This window comes from Arctopsyche grandis, chromosome 5, assembly GCF_051622035.1.
Source record: "Arctopsyche grandis isolate Sample6627 chromosome 5, ASM5162203v2, whole genome shotgun sequence".
Lineage (NCBI taxonomy): Eukaryota > Metazoa > Arthropoda > Insecta > Trichoptera > Hydropsychidae > Arctopsyche > Arctopsyche grandis.
This window is the reverse complement of record NC_135359.1, coordinates 10,755,012-10,774,697: the sequence shown is the minus strand read 5'-3', so window position 1 is coordinate 10,774,697 and position 19,686 is coordinate 10,755,012. Positions and strand designations below refer to the sequence as shown.

General features: G+C 33.4%; 1 protein-coding gene across 1 annotated transcript in view; it reads right to left on the bottom strand.

The window, feature by feature from the left end:
* Nucleotides 1-19,686, bottom strand: part of LOC143911861 (cell adhesion molecule 2-like) — an 84,014-nt gene continuing 64,328 nt past the window's right edge. Inside the window, exon 6 of the mRNA XM_077430937.1 lies at nt 1-128. Within this exon, the coding sequence (XP_077287063.1) occupies nt 124-128 (5 nt within the window). The 3' untranslated portion in view covers nt 1-123. The remainder of the gene's footprint in view (nt 129-19,686) is intronic.

The window sequence follows — 19,686 nt, the reverse complement described above, 5'->3', positions numbered from 1 at the left end:
ACCAAATATTTATTAATGTTTAAAGAATACATAAAAAAAATCAAAGGAAAAAGTTACAGGCTGATGAAGTGAGGGGTCTCAAAACAATGGCGCGCCCTGGTTGTCACGATTGCCACCCTCTTACTAATCTGATATCAAAAAACAAATTAATTCTTAATCCAAGCAAATGCTGCAATCGCCCGTACTATGGAAAAGTCAAAAAATTTTTTTTCGCAAAATAGCGGCTGTCTGAAATAAAAAGACATTTTTTACCAGTTTTATGACTTTTCCAAATTTTTCAAAAATAGTAAAAATTGAAATTTTGTTATAGTTTTAGTTAGTGCGATAGGGAAATGTATAGAAAAGTCTCACACCAAATTTCAAGAAAATTGGTTCAGTAGAACTTGAGATAGGTAGAATAGCCAAGGTGCCGCTCATTGTTGCATTGTTGTAAATCCTTTGTAAAAAAGGTTCGGCAAACCTTTAGCAATGCATTTACAACATTTGAACAATACGCGGCACCTTCTGGGTCCGGGCTTCAGTCATGACAACCGTCTCCAAAAAAGTAGTTTCGAGAAACATGCGTTTTAAGTTTCGAGTAAAGTTACGCGCCGCCTAAACCATATAGAAGCCGGTTAGATGCCACGTCACTAAAACAGCCATATCTTCGAAAATAATTTTAATTTTGAAAAATCCTCTTACGGACATATTCTTAAAGGTTTTAGCTTTTAAAATATGAAAAAAAAAATCGATTTTTTTCAAATGTCTAGACTAGAATACCCCCTTAAATAAATAAGTGTTGGCTGCTAAGATCTAAGATGGGCAACGCGCTCTCATCAAACTGCCAAAAATTATAATTTATTTGGTTTTACTTATCATTTATATTATTTATCGGAGCACTTATTTAATTAATTACTGATCATTAATCTTAATTTTTAACCGATCATTTTAGTTATTTTTAGCCCACCAAATAAATAGTTCCCGTAATGTTTACGTGAATGGTCACCTTTACACTGTCTAACTTTGTATGAAGAGGTTGGAAATCACAATGAAATTTAACCAATAAGAATATCGTCTAAAACAAGGCGTTTAGTTTGAATTTTTTTCCATATGGGGCCATGCAGGGGTTCGTGTCGGGGGGTTCGCGGCAACTCAGCAGGGGTAGTCATTAGGTATCGGCAGTGGCGTGCCACGTCCACATTACACCTGCCATTGAACCCTCGCTGATTGATTGAGGTTTACTTTGTGACTTTACACCACACCCGGCAAGCCTTTTTTTCCCTCCTCCATCCTCTATTTCCCTGCTTCTGCCTCCCCTCCCACCTATGTAGCCGACAAAGAAAGGCACGAGTGCGTGCCCTGAGCGATACGAGCGATTTGTAACGTGTTTGTTCTACACACGTGTATACATATACACATCTACGATTTGACACAAATGTACACACGTCGTGTAATGTAGTTTTTCCTGTCGATATCGAAAAACCCTCTTCCATACCACGTCTATAATTATTTAATGCATATTTTATTACCAATAAGGATGCGTGTGACACGTTTCTTCCAGGGTTGATCTCTATGAACGTGCGGGTTTCAAGATGACTATTTTTAGCCGCAAAACTTGATTCAATATAAAATCTATTTATATAAGAAATATATTGATGAACGCCTATCACTGCTAACCGGATTTGAATATTATACATACATATATACATATAGTAAGAAACGAGGACAGTGGGGAGGGTACGGTACAAATTCCCGGGGCTTATTTTAAAGGCCCAGACTGAAATAGTAAGCGATATAAGCGAAACCTGCAAATTCCCAACTGCCCAGCGTAGACGAATTAGTCATCGATATTTACTATAAACAGTTAAGTACATACTAAACGCACAAATACATATGTATTTATTTATTTAACATTTTGGACCATTGTGGCTTTACAGGAAGAACCTAATGCGCCACAATGGCCTACACAATAAAATAAGAGAGGGAGAAAACAAAAAATAAAAAAATTAATAGAAGAACAAAAAGCAAAAGCAAAATATTAAGATATAAAAAATATAAACAGGCATGTACGTAGTTATTAAACGCACAATTATTTTATTTATTTTTAATAACTAATATTTTATCACTAAAAAAATAAATAAAATTTTCTCCCGGGGCCGAATTTTCTACTGCCAATGATAATGACAGTAACAAACACAACCTTGATAATTTTACTTTTTTACAATTTTTTGCTGTCAATAGTTTGGAAGTGTAAATTATTATGTGTATAAATTAAGCTGGAGCAAAAAATCAAAATTTTGATTTCACAAAATTTGCCATTTCGACCTATAAATATAATATTTCATAAAATCCATAATTTTTTCGGTATTTTTTGTAATTAATGTACTAAATATATACTCAAGAAAGTTCTCAACAACTTTATATAAACAAAATAAAGATCATGAAAAAATGGCGATTTTCTGAAAAGATCGCTTCCGCCATTCAAATAACGACTGTGAGCGTGGCGCACATTCTATGGAAGTTTCTGGCAAAACTATGAATTAACTTAGCAAAATTGACCCCATAAACTGTAACAAATGACTATTGAGTGATTTTATTTTTAAATATTATAAAATCGAAACTATTCTAAAAAAAACTACTTTTCTGAAATTTTTATCAAGGTAAATCGATTTGTTGGAGACACAGGACATTATAAAAATGAATGAAAATTTTAACTTAACGTCCACTTGATACTATATAAGCTTTTCACTAGGTTCATACTTGTAGGAAATTTAAAAATTGCTTTTTTCCAATTTAAATATGCAAATACATCGTATTAAAAGTGAAAAGGGTGTTCAAGTTTGGTCACCTCAAAAATAGATTCTTTCTAGAGAAAAAAATTTGGAGAACATTATCATAAGTATGAAAAAAAGTTATAAAAAATATATACATATATGTATGTATAATGGGAAGAGTTTATGAAATATGTTATTCAAATAACAACCTTTTGAGTTTAGCGGCTGCTATGATAAATAAACACGTCTAAATATTATATGTAATAGCAATTCTTTATATTTGAAATAAATATGCGTACGTTTATGTAATGCTGTGTATATTATACTTAAACATAATTTATATTTTTAATATATTTTGGAAAGAAAAGATTGAGTAGCTGGAAATTTCTATATTAAAATATTTTCGCAAGCTTTTTCTGCGGTCAACTAGAGTTGAACGGGCGTAGTAGATGGCAGCTGGAAATATAACAAAGACAAGGAAGGGGATGCAAATTTAAATTTTTGATATTAAAAAAATACGTTTATTAATTATTCATTTGCATTTTATTAAGGCATTTCTCAAATGTCGCGAACGCGCAAGGAATTGCGGGCATTTCTCGTTAAGATGGCGGAGTCATTAGGTTAATGGCGGCCGCGTCCACCTGTACAAATATATTTTATACATCTGTATATAAATTATAAATAAAAGTGTCTCGGTGGCGAGCGACGCCAATGAAAATAATTTACATGATAAATGGCGGCCAGTGGCGTGCGATTACTTGCCCATTTGCATAATTTTCCCATTCGGGATGAGGGACGTGCGCTCTTTCCCGCGCGATTGCCTACCGTCGCCAATCATCCCTCAATGTTTGAATTGTTCTGTATTTATTTGTGGAAATTTCTGATTGATTCAAATATTAACAAGCATAAACCTTTTTACTTTACGCGTTATAATCTACGGAAAATAACACTCGCGCAACGTCATGAATTCGCAATGAAATTTAGTGATAAGTGCTGTTGTTTACTACCATTAAATTCGTAAGCTTGCTTTTTCACCTATGTATAGGTACATAAATAATATGTACATATATCAAAAAAATCTCAAATACTAAAAAGTTCACTCACGAGGGTTTGTGCCATTAAGCAAAACTAGATAGTATTAAAAACTGATTAATGATACAAAACCATTTAATATTTCTGGAACAAATTTGAAACGTCTGAAATTTGAATAATATTTAAGTTTATGTTAATACTCATGATCATACTGTTACAAACATGTGTTTCAAAAAATAACATGTATGTATAGGATATAGTTTTCAAATCCAGAACAGTGGAAGAGTGCATATATGTATGTATATACATATGTATGATTAAGGTGCGTGTCAACTGTTTGCCAAATTTCAAAAGCTCAGAGTTCCCAATTTCAAAAGCTCAAAAGCTAAAATTTCGATTTTCAACAGATCAAAGCTTTCATATTTAAAACCTCACACTGCTAATTTCAAAATTTCCTAATTTTAAAAGCTTCCAATTTCAAAAACTCACAATTTAAATAGCTCCCAATTGTAATACATCTCAATTTTAAAACCTCCCAATTTCGAAAGCTGGGAAGCTCTAATATGATGCATTTAGTAAAATAACCCCACTTTTTTTTTCTTCAAAGTGATTCAATTTTTATGGTGTCTTGAATTAGGATAGAAAAACTATAACCCGCAGAATACTAAGTGCTTAGCATACATATTATGCTTTGAATAAAGTGGTCACGGGTTTAAATCCCACTGATTTCTGCTGGCCAGACCTTGGATTTATGACTCCAGGCCGATCGATTCCTATCAGAGTTTGCTAATTTACCTGATTTTAATTGAAACGGTTCCAACAAATTGGCAATCTTACCCATTTTCTCGCAGTTCTCGAGTTTTCAGCAATCACAAATTCTGCTGAATTGAATATAATGCTGTAAATTTACAAATTTGATAATATATGTCTCTGGGGATGTTAATTGATATGTATTTTGTATAATACTAATAATACTTGTGCATTAGATTTCTTAGGTAATAAGGTGCATTAGGTTTCTTGTTAGGCTTTCCTGGTATAAATTAAACATATATAAATATAAATAATAATTTATCAAAAACACTTTGGGGGCCCTGTCAAATTGAAGAACTGATGCGACACATCTTTTGCCCGCAAATCCACCACCTTATGCCACTTTTTAACGTATTTAGATGTGGCTAGTTAAATAATATTTACGTTTTTTACTATTACTTTTGTAAAACACTACTCTAATCAGAATCCAAAGAAATTCTAAAATTTATCGCCGTGAGGGTTCTCAACGATTTGTCATGGTGGTTGAATATTTTCAATTTAGCAGACGCGGAAGGGCCTTTTCGGGACCTAAGGAAAGTGGGTTCTACAAGTGAGTACACAAAGAGTGTGTGTGTATGTGATTTTGTGGGAAATTGAAGTGGAAAGCTAATGACTCGAAAGCAAGTAAACGGACGATCACGCAACACCGTCTTGCATGCATTTAAACCGCACGCACACTCTACGTATAAGTATAATAAGCCTATTCGTGTTACAGGAAAAGTAAACTTTCATGTATTCGATTATTTATAGGCATGTATGTATATATTTATTTAAAGAGTATGAATTTTGATTCATCTGATATTTAAGAGTCTCTGAATGGTTGTCTATAACTTTGTTTCATTTCGTATTATATTTATTGTCATTTAATTTTTGTTATAAAAATGGCGAATAAGAAAAGTTGGCAATTGTCGCATCCATTGGACCATTACCATCACGTTACGACTGCAATAAAAGCAGTTGGATAAAGAATTGAGTAGAAGAAGAGCTTATGAGGCGTTCAAAATTTTGTTTTTATTCATTTGAATCATTCGTATCGTGATAATGTACATATGTTATTATTGAGTTTTATAATATATTTTTCAGGAATTCGGCACAATTTAATAAATAATACGATTTTTTCCCTCAAGATTTAATATATTTAATAATTACATGCCCTTGGAATCTGTCAGAAGGAGACATGATATAATATTTTACGGTTTCAGCTGATCAGGAGAATTTATTAAAATTATTTCAAATACATTTATTATTTAAAAAACATTGACAAAGACACACATAAAGCCAGCATGGCTCGGTGGTTGGGCTTTTACCTAGCCCCGAGAGGTCGCCTGTGACTTGGTTTGATCCCGTGACTTGACCTCGATTGAAAAGGATTTATTCTGAGTTATCAGTAATGCTGCTGGTCAGACTTGGATATTTGTGACTCTTAGTCGATCGTTTCCAATCAGAGTTTACCAATTTTTCTGATTTCATTGTTGAAACGGTTCCTCCATTAAATTGGCTACAAATAATACATAATACTCACTATTTCACCACTATTTGAGTATGATTTATGTACAATAAAAAAATATGAAAAAAAAATCATAGATGTCTCGTTAATTTGGAGTTTTTCAGTGTCTCGTAATTCAGCGACTTTTATATGTAATAAAAATGCTGCATTAATTATAATAAATATTAGATTTAATTGGCCAGGAAGGCACATTGGGGATTTCACTGTAAGGCTTTCTGGTATACATATACATATGTATATGTAAAAATATGAATGAAAAAAAAAAAAAAAAAATATCATATTGAAAAAAATCTGTTTGTTGATATAATCCCTATTTTTCTTATTGGATTACGAAATTCTAAGATGGCGTCTGCTCAGCACTGACGAGTGAAAATAATTATAAGCTTTTCGTTTAAATGTTAATTCTTGTTCTAATTTCAAATACTGAATACATGAGCTGAATGAGAAGGATATTTGACTTTTGAACAGTACGTCAGAAAAATTATTTTAAGTATAAATTATCAATTAATGACTATTTTTCAGTTACGTGTCCAAGACTCACACAACAAGATCTTGACTTCATTGAAAATAAGATTTCTGAAAACGTCGCTTAAGTCTTTCTTACATCCAGGAAACAGGGCAATGGTCAGGGGCGATCACTCCGTCGAAGGGCCACCATAAAAGGTTTAATAGGCCAAAACAACGCGAGATGATTATTATTACTCGGACTGAGTTAGGGTGAGGAAGGGGGCAGAATACCACCCACATCCTCCCCCTCAGGGGCAATAAATTATTCAAAAGAAACACGCACGGGGTCCACGCAATCCCATATGTGAAACCATCAGGCGTAATGTACCGGGCTGACTCATCTTAGTCACTTGCTTATTCATTTATGGCCGGCCGCGCCATTCTTGCCCGGTAATTTATATTTGAAACGACTTTTCATGTCCGTCTGGATGTTTTCGTGCTTTTATCTCTACCTTCGCTTAACCTCTTCTCCTCTCGTTCTATCCTCACTGCTTTTTATTTACTCTTTACGGCTCATATTTACGCGGGTATAATTTAATAAAAGTAAGGTCTCGTGGGACTCGCGATTAACTTTCGCGCACGTGCTCCGTTCCATCGTTTGTATTAATTTTATATATACATATGTATACCGGTTATAATCGGTGAAAATTTGACAAATTGTGACCCAAAGCCTTAGGTTTAACATAAATTTGAATTACATATTTAGAGAGAATGTATATAAATGAGTCATCGCAAGTAAATACGATAAATAATCTACAGCCTAACCTCAGTAAAGATTGAAACATATTGTTTAAACATTATTTAACAAAATTTAAAACACATGTTAAAAAATCATTCAGTGGAATTCAGAATAGTAAAGAGTTTCCATCAGAGAAGTTCACATTTTGAAACAAATTTTATTTCGAATAAACTATGTATACTCGAAAGCTCTACGTTGAATAGCACTTCACACTCACTCTGGAATTGTCTCTTAAGTTTTACATAAGTTAACTTTGAAATTTTACCCGTCCGTATACTTGATATGCAGTCAAAACTTTTCCCCACTAACATATGTATGTACATATATGTATGTTTATGTATATATATATATATATATATATATATATATATATATATATATATATATATATATATATATATATATATATATATATATATATATATATATATATGTATATATTTACGTATACATCAATACAACCAAATAGAGAGAAATAGAAATATATGTAAGCTATCGGGAAAAGCGATGATGTGAACGATATTTGCAATAATTTCTTTGATGTATGGGGATTTAATAGTATTATTTAGTAAAGAGAAACGAATTGAATAAGATTTATAAAATAATTAACAACATATTCCATATACAATTTTGAAATTGAATACGACAAAAGTATTGATCTTAGTTATGTTATATAGGTATATCATGTGTATATGTACATATATGTATGTATGTATTGATTTGATTTTGAATACATTTTATCTAATATACAATTTCGAAAGAGACTTTGTATGTATGTAAGTATTGTTGGTTGGTTGGGAACTGTTGGAGGAGTTTCTATGACGACGATTTGAATTTTTTTCTTCGCCTTGTTTCGCCATGTTTAAGCTGTTTATATTACAAATACTGAGCGAAGCCGGTTAAAACAACTAGTTATAATATATAAAATAAAGAATGATGTACATAAATTGATGAAACTATTTTCAAATAATATGCATTTCAATTTACTTACAAGGCATTTCAAAATAATATGACGTTTAAAAAGTAATACCACAAATGTGCCTTGAATAATTTAAATATTATAAAGGCCGTAAAAAATCATCATCAATTCTTAGTATTAAAGAGATTCATAATAGAAATCTTACTAAAAAGTATTGCAAGAATTAATTCGTTGAAATGATATTTAGACTAAAAAATATATAAAAATAGTACATAGTTTTCTAAGCTTTGTAAGCAAGACAACGTTATTAAATCTTTGAGATTCTTGTACTTGCAATGATATATTACTTATCTACATCTATGTATAGTTAAATTATATATATTACATGTCGTCATCATCATCATTTACAGGCATTTGCTATCCACTTCTGGATGAAGTCCTCTCAAACTCGTTTTAACTAATCGCTATTTCATCTCACCCCTCAAATTTATCCAATTTCATCTACACATCTTCATTGTGGCCTTTCTTTAAGCCTTTTACATTCTCTCAGGTACCATTCCACTACTTATTTTGTTCACCTTGCGTCCATTATTCTAGCTACGTAACCCATTGTCATTCAAATCTCTTCACTCTCTCCACTATATCCACTACCCTTGTCATACTTCTCAATCACGTATTCCGCTTCTAACCTCTCCTCATTATGCCAAGCATACAGTATTTTGGTGTTCAATGTCCAAGTTTCATATCCACACGTCGTCACTGGAAAAACACATTGATCAAATATATTTTTCTTCAGGCAAAGAGGCATTTTTGATTGAAAAGCGACGTTCATTCACCCAAATGCACTCCATCCTAATTTCATACATCTCTTTATTTCTTCTACTTTACTACCTAATATGTTTATTATTTGCCCTAGATATAAATAATTAATGACCACTACTATTTTATCATCTACATATTAAACAATATGTATATATCATAAGTAAGGCTTCGAATCCCGGGGTCCCGGTGTTTTCTGGTACCGTGAAACCCGGTGCTGAAACTAGTCTGAATATTGCTGAATGATGCTGGCAGAATTTTCTTTAAAAATATTATTTTTACAAAAACATAATAACAGCATTATACAATGAACAATGGTGGGATGAACAATGACCGTCATAGTCCATTTGTTTGCTCTGAGCACTTCAACGTCGGCTCACCGTTTCCACGAAATGCTATAAACGGCCTGACTTGTGTCGCAGATTTTGTTCTCAACTACAATGATATTTGAAGTATATATTGAAAATTTTCTTTTAATGAGACCTGTGTTATTCGGGATCGAACATGATCTATTGTTTCTCATCCGCACTGTGGGTTTTCAAGTGTTGTGTGTGTTGTGCTAAGACGCTGTTGTTTCTCTTAATTGTACGAAGATTATCTATTTTGATGTAAGTAAATTTTATTATAATATTTATACATGTGTCCAGTCCTTTAATATATATTGCTGTCGGTTCCCTCATCACTGAGGATCGTGACTATGATGTGCGGTCAACCAGCTGCCTCCATTCAGTTCTAAATTCGGCCAGGCGAAGACTTGCTACCGTGGAAGCGCCCGTCGCTGCAGATACTTGGTCAGTCCAGCGTGCGGGGGATCTGCCTCTGGCTCTTCTGCCTTCGACGCTACCAACCACAACCAACCGCTCCAGGCTCTCCTCACCTCTTCGTGCAATGTGGCCGAAGAACTGCAATATACGTTTCAGGCATATTGTTGACAATCTATCCTTGATTTTCAATTCTTCAAGAATAGACACATTCGTGCGTTTGTCGGTCCAAGGCACGCGCAGTAGCCGTCTCCAGGACCACATCTCGAAGGCATCGATTCTCCGTCTATCCGCCGCCTTCATGGTCCACGTCTCGACACCATAAAGGCAGACAGAAAAAACGAGACTCTTCACGAGACGGATTTTGACAGCAGTTGTAATGGCTCTATTCTTCCAAATCTTCGTTAGTTGTGACATTGCCGATTTTGCTAATGTAATCCGGCGCCGTATTTCCAATTCGCTGCCGCCGTTGTTAGATATGAGTGACCCCAGATAGACAAAATTATCAACCACATCTATACCATTTAAAGCTGATTTGTTGTTTTGCAGCTGTTGGTGACGGTCAATTATCATAATTTTTGTTTTGGGGCGGTTTATCTGGAGGCCAAGCACATTACTCTCTGTCTCAACACGACGGATCAGTTCGGCCATTTCTTCATGATTATTAGCTATGAGCGTTGTGTCATCCGCATACCGAAGATTGGATAGTTTTTTTCCACCAATGGACACTCCACCCTTCCAACCATCCAGTGCTCTACGCATTATATACTCTCCATATATATTAAATAGGTCTGGAGATAATATACACCCTTGCCTTACTCCACGTTGTACTCGAAAATTTGTCGAGTTTAGCGAATTGATTCGAACTACTGCATTGTTATCATTATACAAGTTATGTATTATTTTTACAAGATGCATGGGGACTCCCATGTCCAGTAGAACTTTCCACAGATAGTCCCAGTTCACAAAGTCAAAAGCTTTTTTATAGTCTATAAAACAAAGAACGGCTGGAGTTTGAAACTCCCGACATTTTTCAATGAGTTGACGTATATTCAGTATTTGTTCCCTCGTCCCTTTGCCTTTTACAAACCCTGCTTGTTCGTTCGGTATTTGCCATCCAAGGTAACTGCTCAAACGATCTTTAATTATATACAGCAATACTTTACTAGAGTGCGATATTAAGGCTAAGGTCCTGTAATTCTCGCATTTTTTTGTAGATCCTTTCTTGTGTAAGGGAATGAATATTGAATTGACCCAATCTTTCGGCCATACTCCGTTTACCCAGATCTTGTTGCACATATTACATAGCGCCTTTATCGCAGTTTCACCAAGCTCTTTCAGAAGTTCAGCTTGTATACCATCGCTGCCAGGAGACTTTTTACATTTCAGTTTCTTTATGGCATTTACAACTTCAAGATGTCAGGCTCCCTGACATCATCAATTAGGGAAACAATTGAGGTCGACGAACTACCACTGTACAATTCCGAACAGTATTCTTTCCATCGGTTGAGTATCACATCAATATCTGTAAGCGTGTTTCCAAATTGATCATCTATTGTCCAAGTTTTGGGTGAAAATTTTTGAGTGACGATTTTTACTTTGTGAAAAATATCCCTTGCCTGATTCTTTAATGCGTGTTTTTCTATCTCCTCACATATGTCATTTATATATTTAGCTTTATCCCGCCTACAACTCCTTTGAATATCTTTATGTAATATTGCATACCTTTCAAGATATTCTGTCGATGTTATGCCAGTTTGTTTAAGTCTTTTACGTTCTTTTATCTTAACCCAAGTTGAATCAGAGATAAAAGACTTACGATGTTCATTTTGCGGTGTTTGATGTTTTCTGGCATACCGAATTATGAGATCTTTAAAAATTTTCCAAGACTCTTCTACATCTACATTAGGATTTATTTGGAATTCTGCATCTTTTTCTCTGATTACATTGCCAAAATTAATTACATCATCATTGGTGAGTTTAATTGCTTTATTTTGATGTCTTTTAATCATTTTCAATTTCAGTCGAAATTTAGCAACAAGCAAGTTATGGTCCGATCCGCAATCTGCACCTGGATATGTTTAATATATAGTACTGTAAAATTATATTAAAATTAATTATTGAATAATATTAGTTGGTGTGATATTGTTTTGCATAAAGTCAATGAAATTGCAGTTTTATATTAGGTGGATTTTTTCGTTGAATAATTACTAAACGGCAAAAAATTTGTATTTGTAATAAACGAATCAACGAATAAAAGTGATGTTTTTTTAATTACATTATAGGATGTGTTATTTTTAATCTTACAGAAAATCTAGCCATGGATGCGAACCGAAAATTTGAAGAATGTAACTAAACTCTCAAAACAAGAACGCCAATATGGGAGTATCTTTGCGTGAAATATCGGGAGGGTTTGTAAAATGCAATTGAACATTTTTAAAATATGAAAATATGTAAATGAACGTTTTTTTTTTATACATTTACTCTCCCGGTGCTAGCACCGGGATCCCGAGATCGAAAATTCCCAGCACCGCAATCCTGGTGCTGAAGAAACCTTCCGGCACTGGAAGCACTACTTATGATTACACTGTTCGACAAATGAGGACTTATTTTACTTTATCTATGTACGTAGTAACAATAGATGAAGTTTTGTGACCATGCCAAAATTCGAACTCGAGATTTTGACTGATTCGAACTCAGAATCGATTACTGATCACGTTTTCATGATCTAGAAAAAAATGTGTGTGTGTGTGTGTCTGTGTATTTTTTTTGGTTCAGACACAAGATATGACTATTCTTATAGATTCTTGTGGATTAATAACAAAAATTCGTTTATTTATTTGAACCATTTTTCGTGTCGAACAGTGTTTAAGCATCTGTCTGCGAATCGTACAAAGTATAGAAGAGCTAAGACAACATCAAATTATTTGACTGATTTGTAATTACATATTTACATATATCTGGAAATGTAATATTTGTATTTATTAAACTATTTTTCGAAACAAAAAATGTATGCCGCGAGAAAACTTTGGCTTTCAAGCTTAGTCGATTTTCTCCTAAAAGTTAGCGTTGAAGAATAGAGGTATGTACATATGTTAGTAAACAGAGTACGTAGCGTATCATTTTCAAACATTGTTTATCTAATTTCTGTGTTTGCGCAAGTTTCTAAATTAGATTGAGAGTAATGCCAGCACACATTAAAGGCTTAAGTAGTCCGAAGAGAGTAAATTTTTGAACGAATAAGGTTTAATGTAATTATTTTTTCATAGCCAAGCTCGCCGGCTAAGCCCAGTTCGAGTTAATTGAATTCCGAGGCTTACATGCTCCACAGGGCTAAATTCCTATGTACCACATTCATCTTTATACACGCCCACGCGTGTACATTCGTATTTGCGCGTCTTGTTTATATGTACGTGTATCTAATCTATGTAATACACGTCATTATTTACAGTTATTAGTCTCTTAAGACTCTTTTATATGTATGTATATATCAGCATAATTATGACATAGACGGACCTTATGCGTTATCGTGTAGTCTGAGCGCTATTTCTTCTCACACAACAATTCCTCGTGAATATTTTGCACGCTTCTAGAGAGATACAGGCTGAGGAATTTATCTCGGGAATTCTTTATCCATTCTTCCCTCGGTGTGCACGCTCAAATAGACGGGCCACTCCCGCCATATAAATAACGCGGAAACGGCGTGAAAAATACGGTTATGTTTATATCATGTATCGTAATTTTGGTTATTGTACTGAGAATAAATATGGAACTAAATTTTCTAGCGTATACTGGCGCTGCACAAGTGGAGGTGTATGAATAAGTAGGTGGATTTTCGATCGTGAAAACCCTGATGTCAAGACGCCGAAATACAAAATATATGAATTGTATCATAAATTAAAAATGTATTTGTTCATTAATACTAAATTTAAATTGTTTAAGCTTACTGTTCGATATTTGATAGTCGAATAATTCGAATTTTTGGTGACCCTATGCAAATGCCATGAGTGTATTATCGTCAGCCATGATGCATCATTTGCATCCACTACTGAATGAAGGCCTAATCGAATTATAAAAATATGTAAATAGTACGCTTCTAATTTTCTTTACTTTGGGCTGCATTCATCCTTTTGACCCCACCATTTATTATTACTTTGTTTCGTTTTCCAATTGACGATGCATTTTCTTGTGTATGAGCATTTACTTTATCTATGTACTAAGTAACAATTGATGAAGTTTCTTGATCATGTAAGAGTTATCGAGATTTTGATTGATTTTGGCTCAGAAATTTTTAATTAGCATAAAAGTTACATAGATACATACATATCAAACTTTAAACTTAAAAATTCGCATTCCTGCTTGCCTGCTTATCTGCCTGCCTGTCTTCTGTCTGGATATTTATCGTGTATTTTTCTGTTTTATTTTTCTGTCTGATGGTCCATACGTGCGTTTGAAAATACCAGAGTTCCTGTTTTACAAATATTCATTGTAGTCACCGTTTTCCTGTATGATTAAATTGTTTCCTGTATGATTAAATTAAGATGTATTTAAATAAAAAATCATACATTTTTTGCACAACTTCAGCTCAATCATTGATTAATTAGATTGAGGAACCAAAAAAATCGCGTTTCGCTTACGTACGGAGCGGAGATCAATCAATATTTACAAAATTTGACTTACCAAATTCAAATATGACAATGATTTTTGTTTTTTCTTGTTTATGAGATATGAGCGTTTAAAAAATGCGCAATTTTTGGCTTTTGTCGTTTTAACTCAAAATCTAGTATTGCTGTGTCAAAACTAAGTATTGGAAATAATAGCCAGATTTTTTATATATTGTGATTTTTTATTGTTTTAAAATACGCATATATAATTAATTATCTAGCTAATTTTTAAAAGTCAAATATATACATATATATGTTTTTTATAATATTATGTTTAACGTTTTACATTTTGTTTTGTAATATTATGAACTTATTTATATGTATTTTAAGTAATGAAAACTAATATAAAAAGTTAGAATGAATAGAAAAAACATCAAACAAAATAAAACAACAAAAATCATTTTTATATTCGAATTTAGTGGATTAAATTTTGTAAAATTGGTTAGCGTCCGATCCATTATTTTTTAATTTATCTATGTTTTTGTTGTTGATCAGTATTATTTTTGTTACAAAATTTCTATTGAATTCATTTGTTATTCTTTTGATTTTTCTTCTTCACAGAACTCTAAAAGTTCTTAAACTTACCGTAGCGGATTTACCGCAAGTCTGGTAATGTTACATAGAGCGTCAATCTGGCTTTATTCAAAGATATGTGTGTAAGTGAGTTTAGTTTCGTGGGCACTCAGATTTATTGTGATTTTAGAACATATAGTTTCTCGTGTCTTGTCCTACATCAAAATATAATATTTAGACGAATTAGCCTATTCAATATTAAGTCAATATTTGGCCGATGTATTAGTAAGGTGCTTGGCTTCTGAGGTTACCACTGCCATCTCTTATCAATTTAATTACACCACAATTCCCGTTCGGAGTCTTCGTGCTGTTTCCGAGTCAGTTAAACATTGATCCTGGTTGCGATATTCGCACCTGGGCTTCACAGGCTCAATATTTGAAGAGGAAGACCAGACCGGACCAAAACCCAGCCATGCATAAACATGGCCGGCCAGCGGCACCTTCGAGGTCGTGCCATAAATCCATCCTGCCCCCGTTGGATGAATAAAAGATCACATAACGTGTCCAATCGGCGGTAGAAGGAGGAGGATGGATCCTTCTCCCTCAGGGAACAATACTCCGATAAATATTCCCGACTGGGGATACGTGAGGCTCGATATCCGTTCATTTCCCACAACGTTAAAATTTTACTACCCTGTTCCCTTATGATATAATTAATACAATCGAACTTTTTTTTATTTTTAAGAACATACTCAACTGGGTGAGAAAATGTTGTGTGCTTTTGAATGTGGCACATCCATATACATACATATTTATATACAATGTGTCGTATATATAAAATAGATCCTGTTCAATATGGTGATTTCATCTTCGTGGTTTTGACATCTATTCCAACATCTGCAGGATGAAAGCAAAATACTAGGACTAGACAGAGCAAACATTAAGATTATGATGGTGAATAGACATGGGTATGAGACTGATATATAAAAGTCAATCGGCATGACGTAAAGCTCAACTGAATTTTGTTCAACTGAATAAAATTCGGAAAGACTGGAATATCACCGTGTTTACGAAAAAGCATTTAATCCGAGCGTTGTTCTTCTCTGTATTTCTATACGGAGTGAAGACATGAACGATCCGAGCTCGAGACAGGCAGGGAATGGACGATTTTGAGATGTGGTGCTGGAGACGAGAGAGCTTAGAATCTCCTAGACAGCGAGAAGAACCAATGAATCCATTCTGCAAAAGCTGAGGATTAATATATGGATGATCTATAAATCTTAGGCGTATCCTCCAGCTCTTTGGGCACACCGCAAGGCGTGACCATGACAATTTGGAAAAACTGGTTTTCCTGGAAAGTGTTGAGGGAAGCAGAGTAAGAGGAATATTCCAAATAAGATGTAAAACCATGTCAGGGCTGCCACTAAAAAAACTTCAAATGATTCTCTACGAGCTGCAAGGTGTCGAGAGGACTGGAGGACTATGACAGGCCGCATTAACAGTATAGATCAATGGTTTGCGTGTGATGCTTTCAATTGTGTGGTCACGGGTTCAATCCCTGGCTGTGCTGCTAGCCAGACCTTGGATGTGACTCCAATGTTGATCGTTTCCTTTCAGAGTTTTCTGATTTAACTGATATTATTGAAAGGATTCCAACAAATTGACAACACTGCCCAATTTCTCGCAAAATTCTAGTTTACAGCAACTTTATAGTATGTTTTTCAGCATCTCGAAATTCGATGATTTAATAAAAAATTGCTGTGTAAAATCACTCTATAAATTGTTTATCGATGTTTGTATTATATTTGGCCAAGAAGGAGCATTGGAGTTTACTTGTTAGACCCTCAAACAGGAGAAAAGCTAAGACAAATAAGATGTCGGTTCTAAAACTGTACTCGAAATATGCTTGCTTTTGACCCAAAACAACCGTCACAAATATCAAAGAATTATTACAACGTGCCTGAAACTGATTTTTCAACACCTTGGGCTATGGAACATAGAGAGAAAGCCACTGTTCATCTTCCATATTCCTAAAACTGTCTTTAACATAGTCTTAGGAACAAATAAGAATTAAGAGAAAGAGGTAAATCTTTGATAAGCTGAACAGTTTATATTTGTATGACAACTCTGATGACTCCAGATGCAATTACATAGAATAGCATCGATTGAGACCTGAATATTTCAATAATAAGACACGTCAATTTTTATATTTAAGTAAATTATTCACATTAGATAATATATGTAACTTGTTTTTGGCAAGTATCAAGTATTTAATTTGATTTATGTTCAGTTGAAATGACTCCATTAATCTATCGAATTTTAATGTAAACGCTCCTCCACGTTAGAGTAATATAATATTTTGTGTACACTTAGATTTAGATACAGTAAAAACAAAATATTCTATTCATGTATGTACTTCTCCATATAAATATCAAATTGTAGTCATTGGATGTTTATCATCCAAAATCTAACGTCGCCGTATATAAATACAACATTATCGCATTTCAAATGGAGAAAAAAATTCCACATACATATTTATAATGAAAATATACGAGCTGAATGTTATCAGAATATACCGACAAGCATTCCGTCTATTGATCAATAATTGAATGATGTCTACGAATGAGAGGAGACGTGCCAAATTTATTCCACTCAGGAATGTGCATTCTGGACCGTTTTGGTCCAATTTCCTATTCTCCAACCGAGTATACGATGGTGATGGGCTTTGTTGACGGCACTTCTGCTCTAAATGCAAATTACTAGCACGTATATGTACATACCTACATACATACATATGTTCGTGCGAGATCGTAAATTCGAAATGTTTAACTTGAGGGGTGTCTGAGGTCAAATGGTGCAAATTGACGATACACATACGACTATACGAGTGAATCGTAGTGTGCTTGTTTTCCATATACAAACATTTCCTCTTGTTATTACGGTGCAATTTAGCATTTTCGGAGCTGTATTGGATCATTTTGCACCTGGCAATAAATCCTAATGGTCTGCGAGATAGGAGAGGGGAGATGTAATTGAATTTTTCTCGCATTCAAACTGCAGCGCAAATTGTATCTGCATTTTAATCCGATGTGTGTACATTCATACAGTATAGTTCCTTTTGTATTTCGTGAAAATTTGTTTGATGAAGATTGACTGATATGATTTTTAAATGTGACATGAATTTTTCAAACATTTTTAATGTTAAGGTTCAATCAAATTGTTAATATTTAAATTGAGGTATGTATTTAGCGGTGTTGTTACACATACGAATATTTTATATAACAACGTTTTCATATTATAATAGCACGTTTGCTTTGCTTTTTCTTTGAAATTTATTATTATACCGTATGAAATAAAAAATAAGGAAAACATACAAAAAATTCTCCAAAAGCGCTGTTTTTCGTATGAAATAAAATATACATATAATATGTACATACGGGTATTTATGTATTATAAAATGAACGAATTTCGACTGAAAATGAAAGGTATTCTTGTTTAGCCGTATACTCGTTTTTAATTTAATATCGTATGATGATATTATCTACGTAATGTATGGCTTTAGTTAAAAAGTAATCAAAACAAAAAGTGGGCGATGATTATCACTTGCAAAAAAATAAAATAGTAATTTAAAGCAAATGAAATTATAAGAAATTTGAATGTAAATGTTAGAAATTTAAATTCTATCGATAATCTCAAAATTAGTGAAAATGTAAAGATAACTGCGAATTATTTTTGGCAAAAGAAAGCTAATGAGAGGCTTGTAAAAATGGGTTCTATTACAAAGTTTTTGTCTACGGAGCATTTCTTATCTGGAAAAATAGTCCAATTAAAATAAAGTAGCGTTCAATTTAAAATGAAAATAAAATAAAGTAATGATGAGAGTAAAAAAATTGAACGGCAATGGACGGGTCACGTAGCTGGAAGAACGGATGATAGATGGATGAAAAAAGTGCTCGAATGGTACCCGAGAGAAAGTAAATAGGTGCAAGGAAGGCCATATGGTAGATAGATAGGTGGATGAAATCAGAAAAATGTGTGGGATGAGATGAAAAGAGTTGCTGAAAACAAAGACGAATGGAAGCGTGTAAAAGAGGCCTTCATTCAGTATTGGATGACGAATGGCTGTGTATGGTGAGGATAAAAAAAAAATCGAAATTACTAAAAAAGCCCCCCAAAAAAATCATATTTTTCGGAAATTTCTGTTTTTTTTTTAATAGGAATAGATACAAGTTCTCAACTACTTTTACATTTAAAATGATGACGGAAACATGAAAAAAATTACGATTTTCTAAAAAGATCGCTTTAAAAAAAAAACATATGTACATGAAGAAATCATTTATTATATTATTATATCCAGTGAAACTAGTGAATAAAAAATTGTAAAATAGAAAAAAAAATCTTTTCTTTAAAACAAGATGTATGATTTTTTTAAATTGTTTTTGGATATCAATCGATTAATTGGAGGCATAGCACATTGTTTAAAATCGACGAAATTTTTTATTTAGCATTCTCTTAATACAACGATTCCATTACATCCATCACAGGAAAACCAAAATTCATTTTTTATATATTATTTTGGCTTATTGCATATTTATTTATTTTTTTACATACATACATATATGTATGTATGTATATACCCATGTTACGGGGACGAGAAGGAGA